Raw genomic sequence first — 27799 nt, 5'->3', positions numbered from 1 at the left:
CCTAAAATGTAATGATACTCTCTCACCCCAACTCTGATTTACCCTCTTTTTCACCTCTTGCACTTTTCTTGACCTCTTGGCTCTTTCTTTTATACATATCCCACTCATTTGCATTATATCTCTTCAAAAATCAGCCAAATGCCTCTCTCTTCTCTTTCACTAATAATCTTACTTCTTCACCCCACCACTCACTACCCTTCCTAATCTGCCCACCTCCCACGCTTCTCATGCCACAAGCATCTTTTGCGCAAGCCATCACTGCTTCCCTAAATACATCCCATTCCTCCCCCATTCCCCTTACCTCCTTTGTTCTCATCTTTTTCCATTCTGTACTCAGCTCCTGGTACTTCCTCACTCAAGTCTCCTTCCTAAGCTCACTTACTCTCACCACTCTCTTCACCCCAACATTCTCTCTCCTTTTCTGAAAACCTTTACAAATCTTCACCTTCGCCTCCACAAGATAATGATCAGACATCCCTCCAGTTGCACCTCTCAGCACATCAACATCCAAAAGTCTCTCTTTCGCGCGCCTGCCAATTAACACGTAATCCACACACACTTGCTCCCTGTACCGTGTAAGGAGTTGATTAACACACCATACGTCTTCACAGTACCGCTTGGGTTCGAATCCAGGGCGTGGCAGTCTGGCCCACAGCCAACCCCCGCTGTTCATCCTCCCAAACTTGGGAACGGTTTAGCAATTAGGGATACCTGGCGTAGCCACGCCTTCTTCAGGTGTCGAGGCTTAATTCTAAGACCCACCCACCCACTCGGTATGCATACGGGATATGTCAACTGGAGCATAATGAGTTCCCTCCCCTCTTCCTCCTGTCCCACCCACTCAGTATGCATGCGGGGTATGTCAACTGGAGCATAATGAGTCGTTTCTCTTCCTCCTCGTGTCCCACCCACTCAGTATGCATGCGGGGTATGTCTAATGAGTTCTTCCTGTCCCACCCACTCAGTAAGCATGCGGGGTATGTCAACTGGAGCATAATGAGTTGTTCTTCCTCCTCCTCCCTCACGATAGCTATGACTGCTCCGAGGATAGGCAGTCGATCACCTTCTTCTTGGAGTATGGCAACAAGACGGACAAGCAGTTCCAGGAACTACCCATTATCAACTGGCACGCCGTGCTCTGGGTCAACAGGACCCTACCCCTCTGGGCCATCCAGGTCGCTGTGGCCCTGGTCTCGCTCTCCGAGGCGTTACTCCTGGCCTACCTGAGTTACAAGGTGAGTTACCGTGTGTGTGTCCACTCTTCATGCTTGCCTCAGTGACTGCTTTCCCCATTAGCCTGTTTTAGGATGAGGTACCTTACCATCCCGTCATACTTCCTTTAGCCTGAGTTACAAGGTGAGTTACGTTACCATCCCTTCATGCTTACCTTAGCCCGAGTTACAAGGTGAGTTACCATCCCTTCTTGCTTATCTTAGCCTGAGTTACAAGGTGAGGTATCCTTGCCACTTTTCATGTCTGCCTGAGTTACAAGGTGAGTTACCACCCCGTCATGCTTACCTTAGCCTGAGTTACAAGATGAGTTACGTTACCATCCCTTCATGCTTACCTTAGCATGAGTTACAAGGTGTTACCACCCTTCATGCTTACCTTAGCCTGAGTTATAAGGTGAGTTACCACCCTTAGCCTGAGTTACAAGGTGAGTTACCGCCCTTCATGCTTACCTTAGCCTGAGTTACAAGGTGAGTTACCACCTTTCATACTAGCCTAAGCTATAAGTTATGTTCTCCCAACCTACCTTAATTTTAGGTCCCCTTGCCTTAACACCAGGGGCGCCCTGACCTGACCTTTGCCCCTGGGGGAGTGTTGGCATACTATGGCCCCCCTTGGGGCCCCCCTGCGGAGAAGGGGGGGGCGCCCACTTTAGGGAAATAATGCAGAATATTATAATCTCCGTAAAAAAGTCTTATTGCATATATTTTCTGTTCTATAGTTACTTTATCAATCTCGTTTTAATTACATTTCTCCTCTTCCGGGTTACTCTATTAATGCTTTCAGAATTACATTTCTCCGGGTTACTTTATTAATGCTTCCAGAATTACATTTCTCCTCTTCCGGGTTACTTTATCAATGTATTTAGAATTACATTTCTTTTCCTGGTTACTTTATCAATGTATTTAGAATTACATTTCTTTTCCTGGTTACTTTATCAATGTATTTAGAATTACATTTCTTTTCCTGGTTACTTTATCAATGTATTTAGAATTACATTTCTTTTCCGGGTTACTTTATCAATGTATTTAGAATTACATTTCTTTTCCGGGTTACTTTATCAATGTATTTAGAATTACATTTCTTTTCCGGGTTACTTTATCAATGTATTTAGAATTACATTTCTTTTCCGGGTTACTTATTCTTTTCCGGGTTACTTATCAATGCGTTTAGAAGTACATTTCTCCTCCTCCGGGTTACTTTAATAATGCTTTTGAAATTATATTTCTCCTCCTCCGGGCCCCGTAAAAGCCTAGCCCCCCCCCCCAAGGGTGGGCCTACTGACCACCCTACATACGTCATACTTCCCGTTTTCTTCTTTTTTTTTACCGTAGACTGTGGAAAATGGCAGATGGGCTAACATTCCTGTTTTCGTTCGTGAAGTGTGTCAGATTCTGATGCTTGTATTAAAGTTCTTTCGTTGAAGAAGTCAAAAGATTTTTTTTTTATGTAATAAGTCTTATTTTTGAATTGTTTTCTGTCCCATATTGGCTTATTTTTGATTATGGACAGAGCATCAGGTGATCCCGTTTTCTTTTGATGGTTGTAGAGTGTGTCAGAGTTTTTTCCGTTTTCTTTTTTGATGTAGACTCGTTTTTCTTTTTTTTTGTCTGTTTTCTTTTTCGTTTTTCTCCGTTTTTTTGTCCGTTTTCTTTTTCGACGTAGACTGCCGTTTTTCTATAGAGTTTTTGTCCGTTTTCTTTTTCGTTTTAGACTAATTTTCTTAAGAATTTTTTGTCCGTTTTCTATTTCGTTTTAGACTCTAATTTTCTTCTTCAAGAGTTTTTGTCCGTTTTCTTTTTCGTTGTAGACTCTGGCTCTTATATTTCTCATATTTCGTTATAGCCTGAACATGTTCCATCCTTCTCATGATTATTATCGTCTGTGTCACACGGTCATTACGTTGTAGAATGCTTCAAACGTTGCTTATGTATTTGAAGTGTGTGTTATATGGTCGTAATTTACGTTGTAGAATGTGTGTCGGTGATCATAATTTTGTTATAGTGTATATACGGTGTCGTAGTGTGAGTTGTATGTACGTATTTTGTTATAGACTGTGTCATATGTTCATATGTTTGTTATATGATGTCATATGTTCATATATTTGTTATATGATGTCATATGTTCATATATTTGTTATATGATGTCATATGTTCACCTATTTGTTGATTTGATTGCTGTAAACAATGTCAGGTGATGGAGGCTTTATTCATTGTTCTACATCACGTTTGGAACATCAGAAGTGGATCCTTTTGTTGTCAGTTGTAGGCTCCAGTCACAGACATACGTCCACATCTTAGTTGAAACACAGAGATTATAAAAGGTAGAAAAGGAAAGACAAGGGAGATGAATTTATGACACTTAGAGGAAGTGGCAAAAACCTATCTTAGAATGTGGAAGGTCATAGTTATGTGGAAGGACATGCGAAGGTTAATAATACCTTCAGAGCAGTTGGCATTTTGCTAGAGGGAGTGTGAGGCATTTAACTTGTTGAACATTACCCAGCCTGGTATGTAATTAAGATCAAATTCCCATTAAGAGCACAAAGGTACAATTGATGTAATTGGGGCCATTATCTTTTACTTCAGTTCCCTCCCCTCGACACCTTCCTCCGGCTTGTATAAGTTATCTGTGTGTATATATATATATATATATATATATATATATATCATTTGTTTAAGTTATTACTATTGTGTGCCGTGTCGACATGTCTCTTTTCTAAGAAGCTATTGTGTTCATTGCAGGAGGGTAGTATATATATATATATATATATATATATATATATATATATATATATATATATATATATTATCCCTGGAGATAGGGGAGAAAGAATACTTCCCACGCATTCCTCACGTGTCGTGGAAGGCGACTAAAGGGGACGAGAGCGGGGGGCTAGAAACCCTCCCCTTCTTGTATTTTGACTTTCTAAAAGGGGAAACAGAAGGGGTCACGCGTGGAGCGCTCATCCTCCACGAAGGCTCAGATTGGGGTGTCTAAATGTGTGTGGATGTAACCAGGATGAGAAAAAAGAAGAGATAGGTAGTATGTTTGAGGAAAGGAACCTGGATGTTTTGGCTCTTGAGTGAAACGAAGATCAAGGGTAAAAGGGAAGAGTGGTTTGGGAATGTCTTGGGAGTAAAGTCAGGGGTTAGTGAGAGGACAAGAGCAAGGGAAGGAGTAGAACTACTACTGAAACAGGAGTGTTGGGAGTATGTGATAGTGTAAGAAAGTAAACTCTAGATTGATATGGGTAAAACTGAAAGTTGATGGAGAGAGATGGGTGATTATTGGTGCCTATGCACCTGGGCATGAGAAGAAAGATCATGAGAGGCAAGTGTTTTGGGAGCAGCTGAATGAGTGTGTTAGTGGTTTTGATGCACGAGACCAAGTTGTAGTGATGGGGATTTGAATGCAAAGGTGAGTAATGTGGCAGTTGAGGGAGTAATTGTTATATATGGGGTGTTCAGTATTGTAAGTAGAAATGGTGAAGAGCTTGTAGATTTATGTGCCGAAAAACGACTGGTGATGGGGAATACCTGGTTTAAAAAGATAGATATACATATGTATACGTATGTAAGTAGGAGAGATGGCCAGAGAGCGTTATTGGATTACGTGTTAATTGATAGGCGCGCGAAAGAGAGACTTTTGGATGTAAATGTACTGAGATGTGCATCTAGAGGGATGTCTGATCATTATCTTGTGGAGGCGAAGGTGAAGATTTGTAGAGGTTTTCAGAAGAGAGAATGTTGGGGTGAAGAGAGTGATGAGAGTAAGTGAGCTTAGGAAGGAGACTTGTGTGAGGAAGTACCAAGAGAGACTGAGTACAGAATGGAAAAAGGTGAGAACAAAGGAGGTCAGAGGAGTGGGGGAGGAATGGGATGTATTTAAGTAAGCAGTGATGGCTTGCGCAAAAGATGCTTGTGGCATGAGAAGCGTGGGAGGTGGGCAGATTAGAAAGGGTAGTGAGTGGTGGGATGAAAAAGTAAGATTATTTGTGAAAGAGAAGAGAGAGGCATTTGGACGATTTTTGCAGGGAAATAATGCAAATGTGTGGGAGATGTATAAAAGAAAGAGCCAGAAGGTCAAGAGAAAGATGCGAGGTGAAAAAGAGGGCAAATGAGAGTTGGAGTGAGAGAGTATCATTGAACTTTAGGGAGAATGAAAAGATGTTTTGGAAAGAGGTAAATAAAGTGCGTAAGACAAGGGAACAAATGGGTACTTCAGTGAAGGGGGCTAATGGGGTGGTGATAACAAGTAGTAGTGATGTGAGAAGGAGATAGAGTGAGTATTTTGAAGGTTTGTTGAATGTGTTTGATGATAGAGTGGCAGATATAGGGTGTTTTGGTCGAGGTGGTGTGCAAAGTGAGAGGGATAGGGAAAATGATTTGGTAGACAGAGAAGAGGTAGTAAAAAACTGCGGAAGATGAAAGCCGGCAAGGCAGCGGGTTTGGATGGTATTGCAGTGGAATTTATTAAAAAAGGGGGTGACTGTATTGTTGACTGGTTGGTAAGGTTACTTAATGTATGTATGACTCATGGTGAGGTGCCTGAGGATTGGCGGAATGCTTTCATAGTGCCATTGTACAAAGGCAAAGGGGATAAGAGTGAGTGCTCAAATTTCAGAGGTATAAGTTTGTTGAGTATTCCTGGTAAATTATATGGGAGGGTATTGATTGAGAGGGTGAAGGCATGTACAGAGCATCAGATTGGGGAAGAGCAGTGTGGTTTCAGAAGTGGTAGAGGATGTGTGGATCAGGTGTTTGCTTTGAAGAATGTATGTGAGAAATACTTAGGAAAGCAAATGGATTTGTATGTAGCATTTATGGATCTGGAGAAGGCATATGATAGAGTTGATAGAGATGCTCTGTGGAAGGTATTAAGAATATATGGTGTGGGAGGCAAGTTGTTAGAAGCAGTGAAAAGTTTTTATCGAGGATGCAAGGCATGTGTACGTGTAGGAAGAGAGGAAAGTGATTGGTTCTTAGTGATTGTTGGTTTGTGGCAGGGGTGTGGGATGTCTCCATGGTTGTTTAATTTGTTTATGGATGGGGTTGTTAGGGAGGTGAATGCAAGAGTTTTGGAAAGAGGGGCAAGTATGCAGTCTGTTATGGATGAGAGAGCTTGGGAAGTGAGTCAGTTGTTCGCTGATGTTACAGCGCTGGTGGCTGATTCATGTGAGAAACTGCAGAAGTTGGTGACTGAGTTTGGTAAAGTGTGTTAAAAGAAGAAAGCTGAGAGTAAATGTGAATAAGAGCAAGGCTATTAGGTACAGTAGGGTTGAGGGTCAAGTCAATTGGGAGGCAAGTTTGAATGGAGAAAAACTGGAGGAAGTAAAGTGTTTTAGATATCTGGGAGTGGATTTGCAGCGGATGGAACCATGGAAGAGGAAGTGAATCATAGGGTGGGGGAGGGGGCGAAAGTTCTGGGAGCGTTGAAGAATGTGTGGAAGTCGAGAACATTATCTCGGAAAGCAAAAATGGGTATGTTTGCAGGAATAGTGGTTCCAACAATGTTGTGTGGTTGCGAGGCGTGGGCTATGGATAGAGTTGTGCGCAGGAGGGTGGATGTGTTGGAAATGAGATGTTTGAGGACAATATGTGGTGTGAGGTGGTTTGATCGAGTAAGTAATAATAGGGTACGAGAGATGTGTGGTAATAAAACGTGTGTGGTTGAGAGAGCAGAAGAGGGTGTTTTGAAATGGTTTGGTCACATGGAGAGAATGAGTGAGGAAAGATTGACCAAGAGGATATATGTGTCAAAGGTGGAGGGAAAGAGAAGTAGGAGACCAAATTGGAGGTGGAAAGATGGAGTGAAAAAGATTTTGAGTGATCGGGGCCTGAACATGCAGGAGGGTGAAAGGCGTGCAAGGAATAGAGTGAATTGGAACGATGTGGTATACCGGGGTCGACGTGCAGTCAGTGGATTGAACCAGGGTATGTGAAGCGTCTGGGGTAAACCATGGAAAGTTCTGTGGGGCCTGGATGTGGAAAGGGAGCTGTGGTTTCAGTGCATTATCACATGACAGCTAGAGACTGAGTATGAACGAATGTGGCCTTTGTTGTCTTTTTCTAGCGCTACCTCGCACACATGAGGGGGGAGGGGGGGGTTATTTCATGTGTGGCGAGGTGGCGATGGGAATGAATAAAGGCAGACAGTATGAATTATGTACATGTGTATATATGTGTGTGTATGTGTGTAAATATATGTATACATTGAGATGTATAGGTATATATATTTGCGTGTGTGGACGTGGATGTATATACATGTGTATGGGGGCGGGTTGGGCCATTCTTTCGCCTGTGTCCTTGCACTACCTCGCTAACGCGGGAGACAGCGACAAAGCAAAATAAATAGATAAATAGAATAAGTATATATATATATATATATATATATATATATATATATATATATATATATATATATATATATATATATATATATATATATATTTTTTTTTTTTTTTCTTTTTTTTACTTTGTCGCGCTCTCCCGCGTTTGCGAGGTAGCGCAAGGAAACAGACGAAAGAAATGGCCCAACCCACCCCCATACACATGTATATACACAGGCAAATATACATATCTACACAGCTTTCCATGGTTTACCCCAGACGCTTCACATGCCTTGATTCAATCCACTGACAGCACGTCAACCCCGGTATACCACATCGATCCAATTCACTCTATTCCTTGCCCTCCTTTCACCCTCCTGCATGTTCAGGCCCAGATCACACAAAATCTTTTTCACTCCATCTTTCCACCTCCAATTTGGTCTCCCACCTCTCCTCGTTCCCTCCACCTCCGACACATATATCCTATTGGTCAATCTTTCCTCTCATTCTCTCCATGTGCCCAAACCATTTCAAAACACCCTCTTCTGCTCTCTCAACCACGCTCTTTTTATTTCCACACATCTCTCTTACCCTTACGTTACTTACTCGATCAAACCACCTCACACCACACATTGTCCTCAAACATCTCATTTCCAGCACATCGACCCTCCTGCGCACAACTCTATCCATAGCCCACGCCTCGCAACGATACAAAATTGTTGGAACCACTATTCCTTCAAACATATCCCATTTTTGCTTTCCGAGATAATGTTCTCGACTTCCACACATTCTTCAACGCTCCCAGAACTTTCGCCCCCTCCCCCACCCTATGATTCACTTCCACTTCTATGGTTCCATCCGCTCCCAAATCCATTCCCAGATATCTAAAACACTTAACTTCCTCCAATATTTCGCCATTCAAATTTACCTCCCAGTTGACTTGTCCTTAATCCTACTGTACCTAATAACCTTGCTCTTATTCACATTTACTCTCAGCTTTCTTCTTTCGCACACTTTACCAAACTCAGTCACCAGCTTCTGCAGTTTCTCACATAAATCAGCCACCAGCACTGTATCACCAGCGAACAACAACTGACTCGCTTCCCAAGCTCATCCACAACAGACTGCATACTTGCCCCTCTTCCAAACTCTTGCATTAACCTCCCTAACAACCCCATCCATAAACAAATTAAACATCCATGGAGACGTCACACACCCCTTGCCGCAAACCTACATTCACTGAGAACCAATCACTTTACTCTCTTCCTACACATACACATGCCTTACATCCTAGATAAAAACTTTTCACTGCTTCTAACAACTTGCCTCCCACACCATATATTCTTAAAACCTTCCACAGAGCATCTCTATCAACTCTATCATATGCCTTCTCCAGATCCATAAATGCTACATACAAATCCATTTGCTTTTCTAAGTATTTCTCACATACATTCTTCAAAGCAAACACCTGCTCCACACATCCTCTACCACTTCTGAAACCACACCGCTCTTCCCCAATCTGATGCTCTGTACATGCCTTCACCCTCTCAATCAATACCCTCCCATATAAATTTCCAGGAATTCTCAATAAGCTTGTACCTCTAATTTGAGCACTCACTTTTATCCCCTTTGCCTTTGTACAATGGCACTATGCAAGCATTCCTCCAATCCTCAGGCAGCTCACCATGAATCATACATACATTAAAAAACCTTACCAACCAGTCAATAATAGTCACCCCCTTTTTTTAATAAATTCCACTGCAGTACCATCCAAACCTGCTGCCTTGCCGGCTTTCATCTTCCGCAACGCTTTTACTACCTCTTCTCTGTTTATCAAATCATTCTCCCTAACCCTCTCACTTTGCACACCACCTCGACCAAAACTCCCTATATCTGCCACTCTATCATCAGACACATTCAACAAAACCTCAAAATACTCACTCCATCTCCTCCTCGCATCACCACTACTTATCACCTCCCCGTTAGCACCCTTCACTGAGGTTCCCATTGGTTCCCCTGTCTTATGCACTTTATTTACCTCCTTCCAAAACATCTTTTAATTCTCCCTAAAATGTAATGATACTCTCTCACCCCAACTCTGATTTACCCTCTTTTTCACCTCTTGCACTTTTCTTGACCTCTTGGCTCTTTCTTTTATACATATCCCACTCATTTGCATTATATCTCTTCAAAAATCAGCCAAATGCCTCTCTCTTCTCTTTCACTAATAATCTTACTTCTTCACCCCACCACTCACTACCCTTCCTAATCTGCCCACCTCCCACGCTTCTCATGCCACAAGCATCTTTTGCGCAAGCCATCACTGCTTCCCTAAATACATCCCATTCCTTCCCCATTCCCCTTACCTCCTTTGTTCTCATCTTTTTCCATTCTGTACTCAGCTCCTGGTACTTCCTCACTCAAGTCTCCTTCCTAAGCTCACTTACTCTCACCACTCTCTTCACCCCAACATTCTCTCTCCTTTTCTGAAAACCTTTACAAATCTTCACCTTCGCCTCCACAAGATAATGATCAGACATCCCTCCAGTTGCACCTCTCAGCACGTCAACATCCAAAAGTCTCTCTTTCGCGCGCCTGCCAATTAACACGTAATCCACACACACTTGCTCCCTGTACCGTGTAAGGAGTTGATTAACACACCATACGTCTTCACAGTACCGCTTGAGTTCGAATCCAGGGCGTGGCAGTCTGGCCCACAGCCAACCCCCGCTGTTCATCCTCCCAAACTTGGGAACGGTTTAGCAATTAGGGATACCTGGCGTAGCCACGCCTTCTTCAGGTGTCGAGGCTTAATTCTAAGACCCACCCACCCACTCAGTATGCATACGGGATATGTCAACTGGAGCATAATGAGTTCCCTCCCCTCTTCCTCCTGCCCCACCCACTCAGTATGCATGCGGGGTATGTCAACTGGAGCATAATGAGTTGTTTCTCTTCCTCCTCGTGTCCCACCCACTCAGTATGCATGCGGGGTATGTCTAATGAGTTCTTCCTGTCCCACCCACTCAGTAAGCATGCGGGGTATGTCAACTGGAGCATAATGAGTTGTTCTTCCTCCTCCTCCCCCACGGTAGCTATGACTGCTCCGAGGACAGGCAGTCGATCACCTTCTTCTTGGAGTATGGCAACAAGACGGACAAGCAGTTCCAGGAACTGCCCATTATCAACTGGCACGCCGTGCTCTGGGTCAACAGGACCCTACCCCTCTGGGCCATCCAGGTCGCTGTGGCCCTGGTCTCGCTCTCCGAGGCGTTACTCCTGGCCTACCTGAGTTACAAGGTGAGTTACCGTGTGTGTGTCCACTCTTCATGCTTGCCTCAGTGACTGCTTTCCCCATTAGCCTGTTTTAGGATGAGGTACCTTACCATCCCGTCATACTTCCTTTAGCCTGAGTTACAAGGTGTTACGTTACCATCCCTTCATGCTTACCTTAGCCCGAGTTACAAGGTGAGTTACCATCCCTTCTTGCTTATCTTAGCCTGAGTTACAAGGTGAGGTATCCTTGCCACTTTTCATGTCTGCCTGAGTTACAAGGTGAGTTACCACCCCGTCATGCTTACCTTAGCCTGAGTTACAAGATGAGTTACGTTACCATCCCTTCATGCTTACCTTAGCATGAGTTACAAGGTGTTACCACCCTTCATGCTTACCTTAGCCTGAGTTATAAGGTGAGTTACCACCCTTAGCCTGAGTTACAAGGTGAGTTACCGCCCTTCATGCTTACCTTAGCCTGAGTTACAAGGTGAGTTACCACCTTTCATACTAGCCTAAGCTATAAGTTATGTTCTCCCAACCTACCTTAATTTTAGGTCCCCTTGCCTTAACACCAGGGGCGCCCTGACCTGACCTTTGCCCCTGGGGGAGTGTTGGCATACTATGGCCCCCCTTGGGGCCCCCCTGCGGAGAAGGGGGGGCGCCCACTTTAGGGAAATAATGCAGAATATTATAATCTCCGTAAAAAAGTCTTATTGCATATATTTTCTGTTCTATAGTTACTTTATCAATCTCGTTTTAATTACATTTCTCCTCTTCCGGGTTACTCTATTAATGCTTTCAGAATTACATTTCTCCGGGTTACTTTATTAATGCTTTTAGAATTACATTTCTCCGGGTTACTTTATTAATGCTTCCAGAATTACATTTCTTCGGGTTACTTTATTAATGCTTTTAGAATTACATTTCTCCGGGTTACTTTATTAATGCTTCCAGAATTACATTTCTTCGGGTTACTTTATTAATGCTTTCAGAATTACATTTCTCCGGGTTACTTTATTAATGCTTTCAGAATTACATTTCTCCGGGTTACTTTATTAATGCTTTTAGAATTACATTTCTCCGGGTTACTTTATTAATGCTTTTAGAATTACATTTCTCCGGGTTACTTTATTAATGCTTCCAGAATTACATTTCTCCTCTTCCGGGTTACTTTATCAATGTATTTAGAACTACATTTCTTTTCCGGGTTACTTTATCAATGTATTTAGAATTACATTTCTTTTCCTGGTTACTTTATCAATGTATTTAGAATTACATTTCTTTTCCTGGTTACTTTATCAATGTATTTAGAATTACATTTCTTTTCCTGGTTACTTTATCAATGTATTTAGAATTACATTTCTTTTCCTGGTTACTTTATCAATGTATTTAGAATTACATTTCTTTTCCTGGTTACTTTATCAATGTATTTAGAATTACATTTCTTTTCCGGGTTACTTTATCAATGTATTTAGAATTACATTTCTTTTCCGGGTTACTTTATCAATGTATTTAGAATTACATTTCTTTTCCGGGTTACTTTATCAATGTATTTAGAATTACATTTCTTTTCCGGGTTACTTTATCAATGTATTTAGAATTACATTTCTTTTCCGGGTTACTTTATCAATGTATTTAGAATTACATTTCTTTTCCGGGTTACTTTATGAATGCGTTTAGAAGTACATTTCTCCTCCTCCGGGTTACTTTAATAATGCTTTTGAAATTATATTTCTCCTCCTCCGGGCCCCGTAAAAGCCTAGCCCCCCCCCCCCCCCAGGGTGGGCCTACTGACCACCCTACATACGTCATACTTCCCGTTTTCTTCTTTTTTTTTACCGTAGACTGTGGAAAATGGCAGATGGGCTAACATTCCTGTTTTCGTTCGTGAAGTGTGTCAGATTCTGATGCTTGTATTAAAGTTCTTTCGTTGAAGAAGTCAAAAGATTTTTTTTTTATGTAATAAGTCTTATTTTTGAATTGTTTTCTGTCCCATATTGGCTTATTTTTTATTATGGACAGAGCATCAGGTGATCCCGTTTTCTTTTGATGGTTGTAGAGTGTGTCAGAGTTTTTTCCGTTTTCTTTTTTGATGTAGACTCGTTTTTCTTTTTTTTTGTCTGTTTTCTTTTTCGTTTTTCTCCGTTTTTTTGTCCGTTTTCTTTTTCGACGTAGACTGCCGTTTTTCTATAGAGTTTTTGTCCGTTTTCTTTTTCGTTTTAGACTAATTTTCTTCTCAAGAATTTTTTGTCCGTTTTCTATTTCGTTTTAGACTCTAATTTTCTTCTTCAAGAGTTTTTGTCCGTTTTCTTTTTCGTTGTAGACACTGGCTCTTATATTTCTCATATTTCGTTATAGCCTGAACATGTTCCATCCTTCTCATGATTATTATCGTCTGTGTCACACGGTCATTACGTTGTAGAATGCTTCAAACGTTGCTTATGTATTTGAAGTGTGTGTTATATGGTCGTAATTTACGTTGTAGAATGTGTGTCGGTGATCATAATTTTGTTATAGTGTATATACGGTGTCGTAGTGTGAGTTGTATGTACGTATTTTGTTATAGACTGTGTCATATGTTCATATGTTTGTTATATGATGTCATATGTTCATATATATGTTATATGATGTCATATGTTCATATATATGTTATATGATGTCATATGTTCATATGTTTGTTATATGATGTCATATGTTCATATATTTGTTATATGATGTCATATGTTCATATATTTGTTATATGATGTCATATGTTCATATATATGTTATATGATGTCATATGTTCATATATTTGTTATATGATGTCATATGTTCATATATTTGTTATATGATGTCATATGTTCATATATATGTTATATGATGTCATATGTTCATATATTTGTTATATGATGTCATATGTTCATATATTTGTTATATGATGTCATATGTTCATATATATGTTATATGATGTCATATGTTCATATATTTGTTATATGATGTCATATGTTCATATATTTGTTATATGATGTCATATGTTCATATATTTGTTATATGATGTCATATGTTCATATATTTGTTATATGATGTCATATGTTCATATATTTGTTATATGATGTCATATGTTCATATATTTGTTATATGATGTCATATGTTCATATATTTGTTATATGATGTCATATGTTCATATATTTGTTATATGATGTCATATGTTCATATATTTGTTATATGATGTCATATGTTCATATATATGTTATATGATGTCATATGTTCATATATTTGTTATATGATGTCATATGTTCATATATTTGTTATATGATGTCATATGTTCACCTATTTGTTGATTTGATTGCTGTAAACAATGTCAGGTGATGGAGGCTTTATTTATTGTTCTACATCACGTTTGGAACATCAGAAGTGGATCCTTTTGTTGTCAGTTGTAGGCTCCAGTCACAGACATACGTCCACATCTTAGTTGAAACACAGAGATTATAAAAGGTAGAAAAGGAAAGACAAGGGAGATGAATTTATGACACTTAGAGGAAGTGGCAAAAACCTATCTTAGAATGTGGAAGGTCATAGTTATGTGGAAGGACATGCGAAGGTTAATAATACCTTCAGAGCAGTTGGCATTTTGCTAGAGGGAGTGTGAGGCATTTAACTCGTTGAACATTACCCAGCCTGGTATGTAATTAAGATCAAATTCCCATTAAGAGCACAAAGGTACAATTGATGTAATTGGGGCCATTATCTTTTACTTCAGTTCCCTCCCCTCGACACCTTCCTCCTGGCTTGTATAAGTTATCTGTATATATATATATATATCATTTGTTTGTTATTACTATTGTGTGCCGTGTCGACATGTCTCTTTTCTAAGAAGCTTTTGTGTTCATTGCAGGAGGGTAGTATATATATATATATATATATATATATATATATATATATATATATATATATATATATATATTATCCCTGGAGATAGGGGAGAAAGAATACTTCCCACGCATTCCTCACGTGTCGTGGAGGCGACTAAAGGGGACGAGAGCGGGGGGCTAGAAACCCTCCCCTTCTTGTATTTTGACTTTCTAAAAGGGGAAACAGAAGGAGTCACGCGTGGAGTGCTCATCCTCCACGAAGGCTCAGATTGTGGTGTCTAAATGTGTGTGGATGTAACCAGGATGAGAAAAAAGAAGAGATAGATAGTATGTTTGAGGAAAGGAACCTGGATGTTTTGGCTCTTGAGTGAAACGAAGATCAAGGGTAAAAGGGAAGAGTGGTTTGGGAATGTCTTGGGAGTAAAGTCAGGGGTTAGTGAGAGGACAAGAGCAAGGGAAGGAGTAGAACTACTACTGAAACAGGAGTGTTGGGAGTATGTGATAGTGTAAGAAAGTAAACTCTAGATTGATATGGGTAAAACTGAAAGTTGATGGAGAGAGATGGGTGATTATTGGTGCCTATGCACCTGGGCATGAGAAGAAAGATCATGAGAGGCAAGTGTTTTGGGAGCAGCTGAATGAGTGTGTTAGTGGTTTTGATGCACGAGACCAAGTTGTAGTGATGGGGGATTTGAATGCAAAGGTGAGTAATGTGGTAGTTGAGGGAGTAATTGTTATATATGGGGTGTTCAGTATTGTAAGTAGAAATGGTGAAGAGCTTGTAGATTTATGTGCCGAAAAAGGACTGGTGATGGGGAATACCTGGTTTAAAAAGATAGATATACATATGTATACGTATGTGAGTAGGAGAGATGGCCAGAGAGCGTTATTGGATTACGTGTTAATTGATAGGCGCGCGAAAGAGAGACTTTTGGATGTAAATGTGCTGAGATGTGCATCTAGAGGGATGTCTGATCATTATCTTGTGGAGGCGAAGGTGAAGATTTGTAGAGGTTTTCAGAAGAGAGAATGTTGGGGTGAAGAGAGTGATGAGAGTAAGTGAGCTTAGGAAGGAGACTTGTGTGAGGAAGTACCAAGAGAGACTGAGTACAGAATGGAAAAAGGTGAGAACAAAGGAGGTCAGAGGAGTGGGGGAGGAATGGGATGTATTTCAGTAAGCAGTGATGGCTTGCGCAAAAGATGCTTGTGGCATGAGAAGCGTGGGAGGTGGGCAGATTAGAAAGGGTAGTGAGTGGTGGGATGAAAAAGTAAGATTATTTGTGAAAGAGAAGAGAGAGGCATTTGGCCGATTTTTGCAGGGAAATAATGCAAATGTGTGGGAGATGTATAAAAGAAAGAGCCAGAAGGTCAAGAGAAAGATGCGAGGTGAAAAAGAGGGCAAATGAGAGTTGGAGTGAGAGAGTATCATTGAACTTTAGGGAGAATAAAAAGATGTTTTGGAAAGAGGTAAATAAAGTGCGTAAGACAAGGAAACAAATGGGTACTTCAGTGAAGGGGGCTAATGGGGTGGTGATAACAAGTAGTGGTGATGTGAGAAGGAGATAGAGTGAATATTTTGAAGGTTTGTTGAATGTGTTTGATGATAGAGTGGCAGATATAGGGTGTTTTGGTCGAGGTGGTGTGCAAAGTGAGAGGGATAGGGAAAATGATTTGGTAAACAGAGAAGAGGTAGTAAAAAACTGCGGAAGATGAAAGCCGGCAAGGCAGCGGGTTTGGATGGTATTGCAGTGGAATTTATTAAAAAAAGGGGGTGACTGTATTGTTGACTGGTTGGTAAGGTTATTTAATGTATGTATGACTCATGGTGAGGTGCCTGAGGATTGGCGGAATGCTTGCATAGTGCCATTGTACAAAGGCAAAGGAGATAAGAGTGAGTGCTCAAATTTCAGAGGTATAAGTTTGTTGAGTATTCCTGGTAAATTATATGGGAAGGGATTGATTGAGAGGGTGAAGGCATGTACAGAGCATCAGGTTGGGGAAGAGCAGTGTGGTTTCAGAAGTGGTAGAGGATGTGTGGATCAGGTGTTTGCTTTGAAGAATGTATGTGAGAAATACTTAGGAAAGCAAATGGATTTGTATGTAGCATTTATGGATCTGGAGAAGGCATATGATAGAGTTGATAGAGATGCTCTGTGGAAGGTATTAAGAATGTATGATGTGGGAGGCAAGTTGTTAGAAGCAGTGAAAAGTTTTTATCGAGGATGCAAGGCATGTGTACGTGTAGGAAGAGAGGAAAGTGATTGGTTCTCAGTGATTGTTGGTTTGTGGCAGGGGTGTGTGATGTCTCCATGGTTGTTTGATTTGTTTATGGATGGGGTTGTTAGGGAGGTGAATGCAAGAGTTTTGGAAAGAGGGGCAAGTATGCAGTCTGTTATGGATGAGAGAGCTTGGGAAGTGAGTCAGTTGTTCGCTGATGTTACAGCGCTGGTGGCTGATTCATGTGAGAAACTGCAGAAGCTGGTGACTGAGTTTGGTAAAGTGTGTTAAAAGAAGAAAGCTGAGAGTAAATGTGAATAAGAGCAAGGCTATTAGGTACAGTAGGGTTGAGGGTCAAGTCAATTGGGAGGCAAGTTTGAATGGATATAAACTGGAGGAAGTAAAGTGTTTTAGATATCTGGGAGTGGATTTGCAGCGGATGGAACCATGGAAGAGGAAGTGAATCATAGGGTGGGGGAGGGGGCGAAAGTTCTGGGAGCGTTGAAGAATGTGTGGAAGTCGAGAACATTATCTCGGAAAGCAAAAATGTGTATGTTTGCAGGAATAGTGGTTCCAACAATGTTGTGTGGTTGCGAGGCGTGGGCTATGGATAGAGTTGTGCGCAGGAGGGTGGATGTGCTGGAAATGAGATGTTTGAGGACAATATGTGGTGTGAGGTGGTTTGATCGAGTAAGTAATGTAAGGGTAAGAGAGATGTGTGGTAATAAAACGTGTGTGGTTGAGAGAGCAGAAGAGGGTGTTTTGAAATGGTTTGGTCACATGGAGAGAATGAGTGAGGAAAGATTGACCAAGAGGATATATGTGTCAAAGGTGGAGGGAAAGAGGAGAAGTGGGAGACCAAATTGGAGGTGGAAAGATGTAGTGAAAAAGATTTTGAGTGATCGGGGCCTGAACATGCAGGAGGGTGAAAGGCGTGCAAGGAATAGAGTGAATTGGAACGATGTGGTATACCGGGGTCGACGTGCTGTCAGTGGATTGAACCAGGGTATGTGAAGCGTCTGGGGTAAACCATGGAAAGTTCTGTGGGGCCTGGATGTGGAAAGGGAGCTGTGGTTTCAGTGCATTATTACATGACAGCTAGAGACTGAGTATGAACGAATGTGGCCTTTGTTGTCTTTTTCTAGCGCTACCTCGCACACATGAGGGGGGAGGGGGGGTTATTTCATGTGTGGCGAGGTGGCGATGGGAATGAATAAAGGCAGACAGTATGAATTATGTACATGTGTATATATGTGTGTGTGTGTGTGTAAATATATTTATACATTGAGATGTATAGGTATATATATTTGCGTGTGTGGACGTGGATGTATATACATGTGTATGGGGGCAGGTTGGGCCATTCTTTCGCCTGTGTCCTTGCACTACCTCGCTAACGCGGGAGACATCGACAAAGCAAAATAAATAGATAAATAGAATAAGTATATATGTATATATATATATATATATATATATATATATATATATATATATATATATATATATATATACATATATATATATATATATATTTTTTTTTTTTTTTTTTTTTTTTTGCTTTGTCGCTCTCTCCCGCGTTTGCGAGGTAGCGCAAGGAAACAGACGAAAGAAATGGCCCAACCCACCCCCATACACATGTATATACACACGCAAATATACATATCTTCACAGCTTTCCATGGTTTACCCCAGACGCTTCACATGCCCTGATTCAATCCACTGACAGCACGTCAACCCCGGTATACCACATCGATCCAATTCACTCTATTCCTTGCCCTCCTTTCACCCTCCTGCATGTTCAGGCCCAGATCACACAAAATCTTTTTCACTCCATCTTTCCACCTCCAATTTGGTCTCCCACTTCTCCTCGTTCCCTCCACCTCCGACACATATATCCTATTGGTCAATCTTTCCTCACTCATTCTCTCCATGTGACCAAACCATTTCAAAACACCCTCTTCTGCTCTCTCAACCACGCTCTTTTTATTTCTACACATCTCTCTTACCCTTACGTTACTTACTCGATCAAACCACCTCACACCACACATTGTACTCAAACATCTCATTTCCAGCACATCCACCCTCCTGCGCACAACTCTATCCATAGCCCACGCCTCGCAACGATACAAAATTGTTGGAACCACTATTCCTTCAAACATGCCCATTTTTGCTTTCTGAGATAATGTTCTCGACTTCCACACATTCTTCAAGGCTCCCAGGATTTTCGCCCCCTCCCCCACCCTATGATCCACTTCCGCTTTCATGGTTCCATCCGCTGCCAGATCCACTCCCAGATATCTAAAACACTTTACTTCCTCCAGTTTTTCTCCATTCAAACTCACCTCCCAATTGACTTGACCCTCAACCCTACTGTACCTAATAACCTTGCTCTTATTCACATTTACTCTTAACTTTCTTCTTTCACACACATTACCAAGCTCAGTCACCAGCTTCTGCAGTTTCTCACATGAATCAGCCACCAGCGCTGTATCATCAGCGAACAACAACTGACTCACTTCCCAAGCTCTCTCATCCACAACAGACTTCATACTTGCCCCTCTTTCCAAAACTCTTGCATTCACCTCCCTAACAACCCCATCCATAAACAAATTAAACAACAATGGAGACATCACACACCCCTGCCGCAAACCTACATTCACTGAGAACCAATCACTTTCCTCTCTTCCTACACGTACACATGCCTTACATCCTCGATAAAAACTTTTCACTGCTTCTAACAACTTGCCTCCCACACCATATATTCATAATACCTTCCACAGAGCATCTCTATCAACTCTATCATATGCCTTCTCCAGATTCATAAATGCTACATACAAATCCATTTGCTTTTCTAAGTATTTCTCACATACATTCTTCAAAGCAAACACCTGATCCACACATCCTCTACCACTTCTGAAACCACACTGCTCTTCCCCAATCTGATGCTCTGTACATGCCTTCACCCTCTCAATCAATACCCTCTCATATAATTTACCAGGAATACTCAACAAACTTGTACCTCTGAAATTTGAGCACTCAGTCTTATCCCCTTTGCCTTTGTACAATGGCACTATGCACGCATTCCGCCAATCCTCAGGCACCTCACCATGAGTCATACATACTTTAAATAACCTTACCAACCAGTCAATAATACAGTCACCCCCTTTTTTAATAAATTCCACTGCAATACCATCCAAACCTGCTGCCTTGCCGGCTTTCATTTTCCGCAAAGCTTTTACTACCTCTTCTCTGTTTACCAAATCATTTTCCCTAACCCTCTCACTTTGCACACCACCTCGACCAAAACACCCTATATCTGCCACTCTATCATCAAACACATTCAACAAACCTTCAAAATACTCACTCCATCTCTTTCTCACATCACCAAGACTTGTTATCACCTCCCCATTTGCGCCGTTCACTGAAGTTCCCATTTGCTCCCTTGTCTTACGCACTTTATTTACCTCCTTCCAGAACATCTTTTTATTCTCCCTAAAATTTAATGATACTCTCTCACCCCAACTCTCATTTGCCCTCTTTTTCACCTCTTGCACCTTTCTCTTGACCTCCTGTCTCTTTCTTTTATACATCTCCCACTCAATTGCATTTTTTCCCAGCAAAAATCGCCCAAATGCCTCTCTCTTCTCTTTCACTAATAATCTTACTTCTTCATCCCACCACTCACTACCCTTTCTAATCAACCCACCTCCCACGCTTCTCATGCCACAAGCATCTTTTGCGCAATCCATCACTGATTCCCTAAATACATCCCATTCCTCCCCCACTCCCCTTACTTCCATTGTTCTCACCTTTTTCCATTCTGTACTCAGTCTCTCCTGGTACTTCCTCACACAAGTCTCCTTCCCAAGCTCACTTACTCTCACCACCCTCTTCACCCCAACATTCACTCGTCTTTTCTGAAAACCCATACAAATCTTCACCTTAGCCTCCACAAGATAATGATCAGACATCCCTCCAGTTGCACCTCTCAGCACATTAACATTCAAAAGTCTCTCTTTCGCGCGCCTGTCAATTAACACGTAATCCAATAACGCTCTCTGGCCATCTCTCCTACTTACATACGTATACTTATGTATATCTCGCTTTTTAAACCAGGTATTCCCAATCACCAGTCCTTTTTCAGCACATAAATCTACAAGCTCTTCACCATTTCCATTTACAACACTGAACACCCCATGTATACCAATTATTCCCTCAACTGCCACATTACTCACCTTTGCATTCAAATCACCCATCACTATAACCCGGTCTCGTGCATCAAAACCACTAACACACTCATTCAGCTGCTCCCAAAACACTTGCCTCTTATGATCTTTCTTCTCATGCACAGGTGCATATGCACCAATAATCACCCATCTCTCTCCATCAACTTTCAGTTTTACCCATACTAATCGAGAATTTACTTTCTTACATTCTATCACATACTCCCACAACTCCTTTTTCAGGAGTACTGCTACTCCTTCCCTTGCTTTTGTCCTCTCACTAACCCCTGACTTTACTCCCAAGACATTCCCAAACCACTCTTCCCCTTTACCCTTGAGCTTCGTTTCACTCAGAGCCAAAACATCCAGGTTCCTTTCCTCAAACATACTACCTATCTTTCCTTTTTTCACATCTTGGTTACATCCACACACATTTAGTACTCCTTGTATTTTTTAACTTTCTAAAATTGGAAAGAGAAGGAGTCACGCGGGGAGTGCTCATCCTCCTCGAAGGCTCAGACTGGGGTGTCTAAATGTGTGTGGATATATATATATATATATATATATATATATATATATATATATATATATATATATATATATATATATATATACAAGGGTCGTCCCGTTGTGCATATGGGTCATACCGCCGTGCACGATGATCGCACCGCTGTGCATAAGGGTCGTCTCGTCGTACACGATGGTCGTAACGTCGTGCACGATGGTCTTACCGTCGTGCACAAGGACCGTACCGTCGTGCACGAGGGTCGTACCGTCCTGCACGATGGTCGTACCGTCCTGCACACGGGCCGTACCGTCGTGCATAAGGGCCGTACCGTCGTGCACAAGGGTTGTACCGTCTTGCACAAGAGTTGTACCGTCGTGCACAAGGGTCGTACCGTCGTGCACAAGGGTCGTACCGTCGTGCACGATGGTCGTACTGTCGTGAACAGTCGTACTATCGTGCAAAAGCGTCGTCCCATTAAGCACAAGGGTCGTACCGTCCTTCTCAAAGGGGATTACTATTCCATTACTCAATTTATCCTTGTGAAACTTCCCATTTTCTTTAATAATGAATATGTGAAATTTCCCATTTTTTATGTGTAATAATGAATCATCGTTTTCTTTCGCCAGGGAAATATATGGCAGACGCTGAGGTCGTTCCATTTTCTCCTGGAGCTGATCAACACCATCCCCTTCATATTGACGGTGAGTACTCTGGCCTCCGCCTCTGCTCGCTGTCCCTGTGTGTGTGTGTGTGTGTGTGTGTGTGTGTGTAGGGGGAGGGTGTATGTCTGTGTGTGTGTGTGTGTGTAGGGGGAGGGTGTGTGTGTGTGTGCGTGTGGAGAGAGAGTTTACACTCGTGTTGCCCCGTCTCTTGTGTATATGAACTATGTCTTCCGTCCTGTGCGTGTAAACACACACACACACACCCCAGCCAAAGCCAGGTACCCAGTTGTCGATCAGCCCCGATGGGAGGATGAAAAGCTGGGATTAGCTGTGGGCTGACTGCCGCACCAAGGATTCGAACCCATGCCGGCCCGACATGGTTTCCATACCTGAATTTCAAAATATTTTAGTACAGTCGTGGGATAACATGTACACGTTGTGTGTGTGTGTGTGTGTGTGTGTTTATAGTTCTTGCCTCAGGAGTCCCGCCTATCTTATGAAAGTTCGCAGCGCGCCAGGAAGTAGACCACGTCCACCGTGCGGGACCTTAGAACCTAAAGTGTAGTGATGTGTGTGTGTGTCACTGTTGGGAGAGCGCAAGGCAGCTATCTCTCCATACTCTCTTGATAGAGACTCCTCTCCTCTTAGTCACTTTCTTACATATTTATTCGTACTCGCTTGCCTTCATCCATTCCCGGTGCCACCCCGCCCCCACAGGAAACAGCATCGCCACCGCCTATGTCAGCGAGGTATCGCCAGGAATACAGACAAATGAAAAAAGGGCCACATTCGTTCGCACTCAGTCTCTCGCTGTCATGTATAATGCACCGAAACCACAGCTCCCTTTCCACATCCAGGCCCCACAGAGACCTTTCCATGTTTTACCCAGGACGTGACACATGCACCTTTGGTCGAATATGACCGCGTATTCACAGTCATCTTTTTATATGATTTTTTTTTTAGGTCTCGTAATTAATCTTCTTTGTAGTCAAGGATCCTGGAACACGGCATCTCAAACAAAGATTCCATTTTTGGAGAATCTGTATTGCAACAAAGAAGATTAATTAGGAGGGTAGAAGACTCGCCTGGAAAAAAGGTAATCGATTGTGAATACGCTGTTATGTTCGACCAAAAAGGCATAAAAGGGAACCTGTTGCCGAAATACACACACACACACACACACACACACACACACACACACACACACGTATATTTCTCCTTTCCTGGCGTATCGCTGTATAAGTTTTTTGAAGCCCCTTCCATTTTTGCGTGGCAAACGCGGATCCCCTTGTGCATTTGTCGTCACGAGACGCACTTGGCCCTGCTACATAACGGTGCGTTATAACAGATTACGTCATATGTTCGTTATACTTCCTAACGTTCAATCTGTGCGTCTGAGGAAGTGGAATGAGACGTATATTTCTGGTACGGAGTATGCCCGAGTGGATGACACTAATGTAGAAGGTTTTACCTTGAGGCCAGACAGTTTGATAGAGATGCTCATGGCTCGCCAAACCAGTATGTCCAACCCTTCTTATCTGTGTGTTGCTCTGCAGGCAACACAAATATGCCATGGAACACTTACCAAAAAAAAAAAAAAGAAAAAAAAAGATTCCCTCCATTTTCATTAGTTTTCGTCAATAGGAGACCTGTGCTGTGTGCAAGCTTCATCTTCATTGCTCACATTGCCTTCATCTACCTCTTGTGTATACTTCAGTCTACTTGATTGTATACTTCAGTCTACCTGAGTGTATTCTGCCATGGCTGCGTGTGATTGTATACTGCCTCTCGGATTAATACTATCCCATCCCAGGGAGCATGGAAGGGTCTTGGAGGGGACGTTTGGAAGCCACTGCCCACATTAGACCATCCCAGAAGGCTCAGACGACAAGGCCAGGATGGGAAGGGACGGATTGGTGGACGGAAGGAACACGCGAAAGAAACTGCAGAGAGGAACAGACCACTGGGGTTTGTTCGAGGTTTCTTGTGATGGGGTAGATGAGCTTCGACATGTAGTGTCTTCGTGACCTCGAAAGGGGGGTAGATGAGCCTCGAAATGTAGTGTCTTGGTGACCTCGAGATGGGGTAGATGAGCCTCGAAATGTAGTGTCTTGGTGTGCCTAGACATAGAGGGGAGAGGGAAGATGATAGATGGTTGAAGAAGTACCAATGAGCCTTTTCTTTTTTCTTTAAACGCCTTGCTGTAAATAACGATCAGCTGTCGACTGATGGAAGACGTTGTTGAAGTGAGCGATGCTGTTAAGGGAGAGGGGGGGGATAGAACGACTCTGGTGGTCTTGTTAGAAATTGCATGTTGACGCGATAGTTGACGTCCAAAAATGCGAGTGCAGTTTGGTCCTCCCTCGCTTAACAGCTCTTGAAATCAGATTTTTACGAAACCATTGAAGGATTTGCGTCTTGAAATCAGATTTTTACGAAACCATAGAAGGATTTGCGTCTTGAAATCAGATTTTTACGAAACCATAGAAAGATTTGCGTATCTTCATAAACTCGGCCTTTTTTTTCAAGGTTTAGTAAGGCTGGAGAGGTCCAGGCGGCTCAAGGCTGGAGGGGTCCAGTTGGCTCAAGGCTGGAGGGGTCCAGTCGGCTCAAGGCTGGAGGGGTCCAGTCGGCTCAAGGCTGGAGGGGTCCAGTCGGCTCAAGGCTGGAGGGATCCAGTCGGCTCAAGGCTGGAGGGGTCCAGTCGGCTCAAGGCTGGAGGGGTCCAGTCGGCTCAAGGCTGGAGGGGTCCACTCGGCTCAAGGCTGGAGGGGTCCAGTCGGCTCAAGGCTGGAGGGGTCCAGTCGGCTCAAGGCTGGAGGGGTCCAGTCGGCTCAAGGCTGGAGGGGTCCAGTCGGCTCAAGGCTGGAGGGGTCCAGTCGGCTCAAGGTTGGAGGGGTCCACTCGGCTCAAGGCTGGAGGGATCCAGTCGGCTCAAGGCTGGAGGGATCCAGTCGGCTCAAGGCTGGAGGGATCCTTTCAGCTCAAGGCTGGAGGGGTCCAGTCGGCTCAAGGCTGGAGGTATCTAGTTGGCTCAAGGCTGTAGGGGTCCAGTTGGCTCAAGGCTGGAGGGGTCCAGTCGGCTCAAGGCTGGAGGGAGTCCAGTTGGCTCAAGGCTGGAGGGGTCCAGTCGGCTCAAGGCTGGAGGGGTCCAGTCGGCTCAAGGCTGGAGGGGTCCAGTCGGCTCAAGGCTGGAGGGATCCAGTCGGCTCAAGGCTGGAGGGGTCCAGTCGGCTCAAGGCTGGAGGGGTCCAGTCGGCTCAAGGCTGGAGGGGTCCAGTCGGCTCAAGGCTGGAGGGATCCAGTCGGCTCAAGGCTGGAGGGGTCCACTCGGCTCAAGGCTGGAGGGATCCAGTCGGCTCAAGGCTGGAGGGATCCAGTCGGCTCAAGGCTGGAGGGATCCTTTCAGCTCAAGGCTGGAGGGGTCCAGTCGGCTCAAGGCTGGAGGGATCTAGTTGGCTCAAGGCTGGAGGGGTCCAGTTGGCTCAAGGCTGGAGGGGTCCAGTCGGCTCAAGGCTGGAGGGATCCAGTCGGCTCAAGGCTGGAGGGATCCTTTCAGCTCAAGGCTGGAGGGGTCCAGTCGGCTCAAGGCTGGAGGGATCTAGTTGGCTCAAGGCTGTAGGGGTCCAGTTGGCTCAAGGCTGGAGGGGTCCAGTCGGCTCAAGGCTGGAGGGAGTCCAGTTGGCTCAAGGCTGGAGGGGTCCAGTCGGCTCAGGGCTGGAGGGGTCCAGTCGGCTCAAGGCTGGAGGGATCCAGTCGGCTCAAGGCTGGAGGGGTCCAGTCGGCTCAAGGCTGGAGGGAGTCCAGTTGGCTCAAGGCTGGAGGGGTCCAGTCGGCTCAAGGCTGGAGGGATCCAGTCGGCTCAAGGCTGGAGGGGTCCAGTCGGCTCAAGGCTGGAGGGAGTCCAGTTGGCTCAAGGCTGGAGGGGTCCAGTCGGCTCAAGGCTGGAGGGGTCCAGTCGGCTCAAGGCTGGAGGGAGTCCAGTCGCCTGTGGATTTGTTTCACATTCTGGGAATCGTGGAAGAACGTGAAGGCCATGCACTCTGTCCCTCTCTCCTGACCCAAACCGTCCCTAGATGTCCAAGATGGGACATCCCAGGGAACTGGGAAGTATGAGGGATTACCTATGTGGACAGTATTGGGAAAGCCTTACCTATTAGTCTGTTGTATTTGACCCTCATTTACACTACAGCAAAGTACATATTGTACTGCGGCAGAGTACATATTGTACTACAGCAGAGTACATATTGTACTACAGCAGAGTACATATTGTACTACAGCAAAGTACATATTGTACTGCGGCAGAGTACATATTGTACTACAGCAGAGTACATATTGTACTACAGCAGAGTACATATTGTACTACAGCAAAGTACATATTGTACTGCGGCAGAGTACATATTGTACTACAGCAGAGTACATATTGTACTACAGCAGAGTACATATTGTACTACAGCAGAGTACATATTGTACTACAGCAGAGTACATATTGTACTACAGCAAAGTACATATTGTACTACAGCAGAATACATATTGTACTACAGCAGAGTACATATTGTACTACAGCAGAGTACATATTGTACTACAGCAGAGTACATATTGTACTGCGGCAGAGTACATATTGTACTACAGCAGAGTACATATTGTATTACAGCAGAGTACATATTGTACTGCGGCAGAGTACATATTGTACTGCGGCAGAGTACATATTGTACTACAGCAAAGTACATATTGTTCTGCGGCAGAGTACATGTTGTACTACAGCAGAGTACATATTGTACTACAGCAGAGTACATATTGTACTGCGGCAGAGTACATATTGTACTACAGCAGAGTACATATTGTATTACAGCAGAGTACATATTGTACTACAGCAGAGTACATATTGTACTGCGGCAGAGTACATATTGTACTGCGGCAGAGTACATATTGTACTACAGCAAAGTACATATTGTACTGCGGCAGAGTACATATTGTACTGCAGCAGAGTACATATTGTACTGCAGCAGAGTACATATTGTACTTGATTCTATCGTGTTTCATTTTCCCCGTGGACTCGTAGGAATATAATTGATCACACGCAAAATTGTGATCCTTTCCTATATATATATATATAAATATATATATATATATATATATATATATATATATATATATATTCTTTTTTTTTTTTTTTTTTTTTTTGCTTTGTCGCTGTCTCCCGCGTTTGCGAGGTAGCGCAAGGAAACAGACGAAAGAAATGGCCCAACCCACCCCCATACACTTGTATATACATACGTCCACACCTGCAAATATACATACCTACACAGCTTTCCATGGTTTACCCCAGACGCTTCACATGCCCTGATTCAATCCACTAACAGCACGTCAACCCCGGTATACCACATCGCTCCAATTCACTCTATTCCTTGCCCTCCTTTCACCCTCCTGCATGTTCAGGCCCCGATCACACAAAATCTTTTTCACTCCATCTTTCCACCTCCAATTTGGTCTCCCTCTTCTCCT

The 27799-nt window shown here is 43.1% G+C and overlaps 1 protein-coding gene across 1 annotated transcript in view; it reads left to right on the top strand.

Annotated features, from left to right (window-relative positions):
• The window catches only part of SLO2 (slowpoke 2), a 1142188-nt gene that overhangs the window by 456684 nt on the left and 657705 nt on the right, over positions 1-27799 (top strand). Inside the window, 2 exon segments of the mRNA XM_071691568.1 lie at positions 1031-1235; positions 22259-22333. Of these exon segments, the coding sequence (XP_071547669.1) occupies positions 1031-1235; positions 22259-22333 (280 nt within the window).

Source organism: Panulirus ornatus, chromosome 50 (genome assembly GCF_036320965.1).
Source record: "Panulirus ornatus isolate Po-2019 chromosome 50, ASM3632096v1, whole genome shotgun sequence".
Taxonomy (NCBI): Eukaryota; Metazoa; Arthropoda; class Malacostraca; order Decapoda; family Palinuridae; genus Panulirus; species Panulirus ornatus.
The sequence above is the reverse complement of the archived record's forward strand: the minus strand, read 5'-3'. Positions and strand labels throughout refer to the sequence as shown.